General features: G+C 46.0%; 1 protein-coding gene across 1 annotated transcript; it reads right to left on the reverse strand.

The window, feature by feature from the left end:
- Positions 1 to 1,168: 1,168 nt before the first annotated feature.
- LOC144336455 (uncharacterized) lies at positions 1,169 to 5,315 on the reverse strand. Its single transcript, XM_077975094.1, is given in 3 exon segments — positions 1,169 to 1,347; positions 1,944 to 2,466; positions 4,149 to 5,315. Coding segments are annotated over 3 exon segments (1,869 nt in total).
- Positions 5,316 to 5,779: the final 464 nt, after the last annotated feature.

Raw genomic sequence — 5,779 nt, forward strand, 5'->3', positions numbered from 1 at the left:
CAGACAGTGGTTCCAAGTCCTCCAGGATGACTAGGATTAATCATTTTTCCTGTCTAATAATGAGTATTTGCATGCATGCAAAGAGTGGCAGAGTTATAGCAGTTGCGGGGCATATGTGTGTGGGCAGCGAAGGTAGGGTTTCCATTAGATAAACTCCTATACGATGGGGTGTCAATATTTCCGGGATGCCGCATTCTCCATAGAAACTCTTGGTAAGGGGAGCTACTGGTCACACAGCAGCATGGAGGGGGTGCAGTGAGACTGAAATGGGGTAAGATAACAGTCAAGAGAAAAATACGATAAGGGAGGGCCATGGGGGTTTACGATTTTAGTTACTTTCCTCCTGGTTGTTGTTTGAAGAGCAGGTGCAGATCCTCTAGAGATTCACAGGAATAGCTAGCATTGTCTTCTGGATTTTTGGGTTCCTTTGGCAGTATCCAGGGTTTGACTCGAGTGTGATGTATCCAAGACTCCACTTCAACCACTTTAACCGCAGTTGGAGTAGATAAAATGACTGGGTAGGGTCCTTCCCAGGATGTATCTAGGGGTGGGGAATTACAGGGAAAGGACTTGACTAATACCATGTCGCCAGGGTGGAATAGTTCCTTTCCCTCTTCTTAGGGATAGGCTCCTTGTAATGTTTTAAGAACTTGTTGATATTTGGCTAAGGAGGTGATGTCTGCAACTAGGTTGGCCGTCTCTCAGTCAAGCACAAGGTCATTGGTTAGGAAGGGCCATCCATACAGCATTTCGTATGGGCTAAGTTCTTCTTTTTGGGGAGAGTTTCGGATTCTTAGTAAGGCTATAGGCAACAGAGCAGGCCATGCAAGGTGGGTTTCCTGGGTTAGCTTTTTCAGATGTCGTTTGAGTGTTTCATTCATTTTCTCAACTTTTCCTGAGGACTGCGGCCTCCAGGCGCAGTGTAAGTGATATTGTATACCTAACGCCTGGGATATTCCCTGGGTTACTGTAGCCTTGAAAGCACGGACATTGTCACTCTCTAAGCCTTGTGGAAGTCCGAATCTGGGAACTATTTCATAAACTAGCGCCTTTATTACCTCTTGGGCCTTTTCTGTCGTACAGGGGAAGGCCTCTGCCCAACCAGTGAAGGTATCTACCCAGACTAGTAGATACTGAAATCCCTGAGATTTGGGCATGTGGGTAAAATCTAGTTGCCAGTCTTCTCCTGGGTAATGCCTGTTCTTTGTTCTCCTAAAGGAGCTTGTCGATAAGGCAGGGGATTCTTTCTTTGGCACACTTCATAGGCCCAGACTATCTGCTTGATAGTTTTGAAAAGGCCTGGTCCAGTAAATAATGATTTGGCCATCTGATAGGTGCTATCAATGCCTAAGTGAAAGGTTTGGTGAAGGGTTTTAAGTAATTTCCATTGATTAGCTGCAGGCAAAAGTATTTTCCCTTCTTCAGTGGCTAGCCATCCTGAGGGGAGAAAATTATGTCCTCGTGAGGTTCCCCATTCTATTTCTCCTGCTCAGTACTGGGGCTTGGTTTCCCAGAGGGGATTACCCCATACCAGGGGTCCTTCTATAAGCATTTCTAATGGAGGTTCCTGCCTTGTGGCTCTTTTAGCTTCAATATCTGCTTGGCGGTTCCTTTCTATTTCCCTTTCCTTTCTTTTCTGATGACCACGGCAGTGTAAGACTGCCACCTCTTTTGGTTTCTATACAGCCAATAATAATTTCCTAATGGCTTCCTGATGTTTGATAGGTGTTCCCTCAGAAGTTAGGAATTCCCTTTCTCTCCATATTGCTGCATGGGCATGGAGGACTAAGTAAGCATACTTAGAGTCTGTATATATATTTACCCTTTTAACTTTTCCTAATTCTAGTACCCGAGTGAGGGCTATTAGTTCTGCCAGCTGAGCACTAGTTCCTGGAGTGAGGGGATTACTTTCAAGTATTCCATTATCACTGACCACTGCATACCCCGTTTTCGTAGTTCTTTTTCTACAAAGGAACTTCCATCAGTGTACAAGTTGAGGTCGGGATCAGTCGAGGGAACCTCTAAAATGTCCCCTCGAGTGGCATAGGTTTGAGCAATTACTAGTTGACAGGTATGTTCTATCTTTTCTTCATTGTCTGTAAGAAATGTGGCTGGGTTGAGAGTTGCACAAGTGCGCAGTTGCAGCACTGGCCCTTCAAGTAATAAAGCCTGATATTTAAGTGAACAGTTGTGTGACAGCCACAAGTCTCCCTTAGCAGTGAGTATGCCATTTACATCATGAGATATCCACACAGGATATATCTCTTCCCCTGGACAGGACAGGAAGCGATCTCTTCCCTGTGTTGTTTTAACAGCTTCAGGTACTAACACTGCTACTGCCGCCACTACCTGTAAACAACGAGGCCAACCCTTTGCCACTACAATTTCTTTACTCACGTATGCCACGGGTTGCAAGCTCGTCCCTCGGACCTGTGTAAGGACTCCTAGAGCTATTCCTGTTTTTTTCTGTGACATAAAAAGAAAAGTCTTGCCCCGTTGGCAAGCTTAACAGTGGGGCTTGGGTTAGGGCCTTCTTCAGGGCCTGGAAAGCTACTTCTGCCTCAGCTGTCCATCTTACTAAATGGATACTGGCTTTCTGAGTTTCCTTAATTAGTATATATATGGTCTGGCTATTTCACCGTACCTGGGAATCCATATGCGGCAGAAATCAAGGAACCCTCCTAGTTGCTTTAGGGTTTGGGGACGAGGACAAGGCAGTATAGGCTGGATACATTCCTCACTGAGGGCCCTGGTGCCTTTGGATAATTTTAGCCCTAAGTATTTAACCTGCTGTGAGCAGAGCTGAGCCTTTGGTTTGGAAACCTGTAGCCATAGGTGGCAAGGAAATTTAAGAGCGCTTGGGTGGCTTGATGGCACAAGGTTCTGAACGGGTGGCTAAAAGTAAATAATCCATGTACCAAAGCACAAGAGTGTCCAGGTGTGAGAATTGGCTCAAGTCTTGGGCTAACGCCTGAACAAATAGATGGGGGCTATTCCTGAACCCTTGGGGTAAAACAGTTCAGGTGAGTTGAGACATTGGGTTTGAAGGATCTTCAAAGCCAAACAAGAATTGAGAGTCAGCATGTACAGGGATGCAGAAAAAGGCATCCTTAAGGTCCAGAACTGTAAGCCACTCTGTTTCCTCTGGTATTTGGGAAAGCAGAGTATAAGGGCTAGGTACAGCTGGTTATAGAGGAACAACAGCCTCATTGATAATCCTGAGATCTTGCACTGACCTCCACTATCTGTTGGGTTTCTGTACTCCTAAAATTGGAGTATTGCAGGGACTATTCATGGTTTTACCAGGCCTTGGGCTTTTAGGTCCTTAACAATCCTTTGGAGTCCTTGTTGGGCCTCGGGTCTGAGGGGTTACTGCCTTCGATAGGGAAAGGAGGCGGAATCCTTTAGTTTAATTTGAACAGAATGGACAATTTTTGCTCATCCATATTGTCCTTCTGTTGCCCAGACATCAGGATTAATTCCTTCCTCAAGCAAGGGACAACAAACGAGTGTTCCTTCTCCTATGGTCAGGTGTATAACGGCCCCTGCTTTTGCTAGAATGTCTCTCCCTAACAAGGGAGTGGGGCTTTCAGGCATAATTAGAAAAGCATGTGAAGAGTAAAGCTCCCCAGTCACAACTTAACGACTGGGAGAAGTATCTAGTGACTGGCTGTCCTAGCACCCCTCGGATAGTGACACATCTGGAGGACAGTTGTCTGGGACAGGAGAGTAAGACTGAAAGGCTGTGCCAGTGTCCAGGAGACAGTTAACCTCCTGGCCCTCAATGGTCAAGCATATCTGGGGCTCTGTGAGGGTGATGGCATGGGCTGGCGCTTGCCATGGGCACCCTCAGTCCTGCTGCTGGATCATCTGGTTAGTGGCTTCTGACTCAGAGGACCTTCGTCCCCTGGGGCATTGGGCCTTAAAGTGATTCCCTTGACATAAGAGGCATGGACGAGGGGGCAGTTTATAGTTGGACAATCTTTTTTAAAGTGACCTTGTAGACCACACTGGAAGCAAGCCCTATTAGGCATTCGATTTGTCCAGCTTTTCCTTTTTCCAGGGCCTCCAAAGTTTGCTTGCCTGAGGGCCATGACTAAAGCAGTGGCCTTTTTTTTTTTTTTTAAACCCCATTTGTCCCATTCCACCTGCTCCTCCTGATCTCTATTATAAAAAACCGAGGTTGAAAAGTTCAATAGGGTTTCTAAGTTTTGCTCTGGGCCTAAGGCAGACTTTAGAAGTTTTCTCCTAATGTCTGCAGCTGACTGAGTGATACACTTATCCTTTAGAATTAGCTGGCCTTTAATAGCGGCAGGTAACAGGGAGATATGCTTCCTCAGTGCCTCCCTTAGTCTCTCCAGAAAGGCAGTAGGATTTTCTTCCTTTCCCTGTGTTATAGTGGACATCATTGAATAATTCATAGGCTTCTTCCTAGTTTTCCTTAGTCCTCCTAGCATGCAAGTTAAAACATGTCTGTGGCACCAATCTCCATGTTCTGATTCTGTGTCCCAGTGAGGGTCTACACTGGGAACGGCCTGCTGGCCTGTGGGGAATCCTTCTCTTTTCTCTGTTGACATCCTATCACTGACCTGACTGAGATACCAGAGATCGGCATACTCTGGGCCTGCAGTTATGGTGGCATTTCTCTCATTTGGGGTTAGTGTCTCATTTAGCAGTAACATTATATCGCTCCATGTCAGATCAAAGGATTATCCTAACCCTTGTAAAACATCAATATAGCCATCAGGCTTATCCAAGAATTTACCTAGGTCTATTTTAATTTGCTTTAAGTCTGAGAGAGAAAACGGTGCATGCACTCTGGCTGGGCCGAATTGTCCTCCTCCCACTGCCTGGAGGGGGCATAATCGGGGAATATTGGCACTCTCTGGTTCATTGTTTATCCCTTTGTCTATCTCCTTTTGGACTGAATGGGTTGAAGGGGGATCCTTATTAGTTGGGGAAGGAGTCAGGGGGGTGCTAGGGTAGGGAGGTAGGCTCTGAGGGCTTCCTGTAGGGCATAAATCACACTTTTTGCAGAATTGCAAGTTGTCTCTTAATGAAAAGAAAGTTTGTACATGTGGCACTTCACTCCATTTGCCTTCTTTTCTACAGAAGAGGTCTAGCTGTAAGATGCTGTTGTAATTCATACTTCCCGCAGGAGGCCAAGTTTCTCCCCCTTGAAGAGGATATTGTGGCCAGGTGGTACTGCAGAAGAATATAAGTCATTTCTTTCTTAGCGTCTGAGGGTCAAATTGGTCCGAATTCTCCAGAATACATCCTAGGGGCATTTTTGCCTTGGGGGGAACATTTCCCATCTGAAAAAAGAAAATAGGGATGCCAGCATCCCTAATCATTTTCCGATGAACATTAGTCATAGAGCGTCCTCTAGGGTCCTAATGCTTATTCCTTTCCAGGGTGCGTAACCACCCGTGGACCTCTGCTTCCCGGATTACTTACGCTCACCGAGGTAGCAGTCCCGCACCTGTTTTCCCGCCTTTCTTGACCACAAAGAAAGGAGTCTGGGCTGCTGGATTCTAGTGGTCCTTTACCAGCATGCCCAATATTGCCTGTGCGTTCAGGGGTGAGCCCTAGACCTAGACTGGGTTCCTGAGTATTTCATAACAACCCAGCTGCCCCATCAAGATGCATTCCTATAAACAACAGTTCTTATGCAAATTCATTTCAGAGAGGGTGTAGCTAACCTATTAAGTCAGGATTAAGATAGTCTTTTGATTCTGTAAGTACTTTAAGGCTTGGCTGAGTGCAAACAGCTCGCATG

Source organism: Macaca mulatta, chromosome 18 (assembly GCF_049350105.2).
Source record: "Macaca mulatta isolate MMU2019108-1 chromosome 18, T2T-MMU8v2.0, whole genome shotgun sequence".
NCBI classification, from domain to species: domain Eukaryota; kingdom Metazoa; phylum Chordata; class Mammalia; order Primates; family Cercopithecidae; genus Macaca; species Macaca mulatta.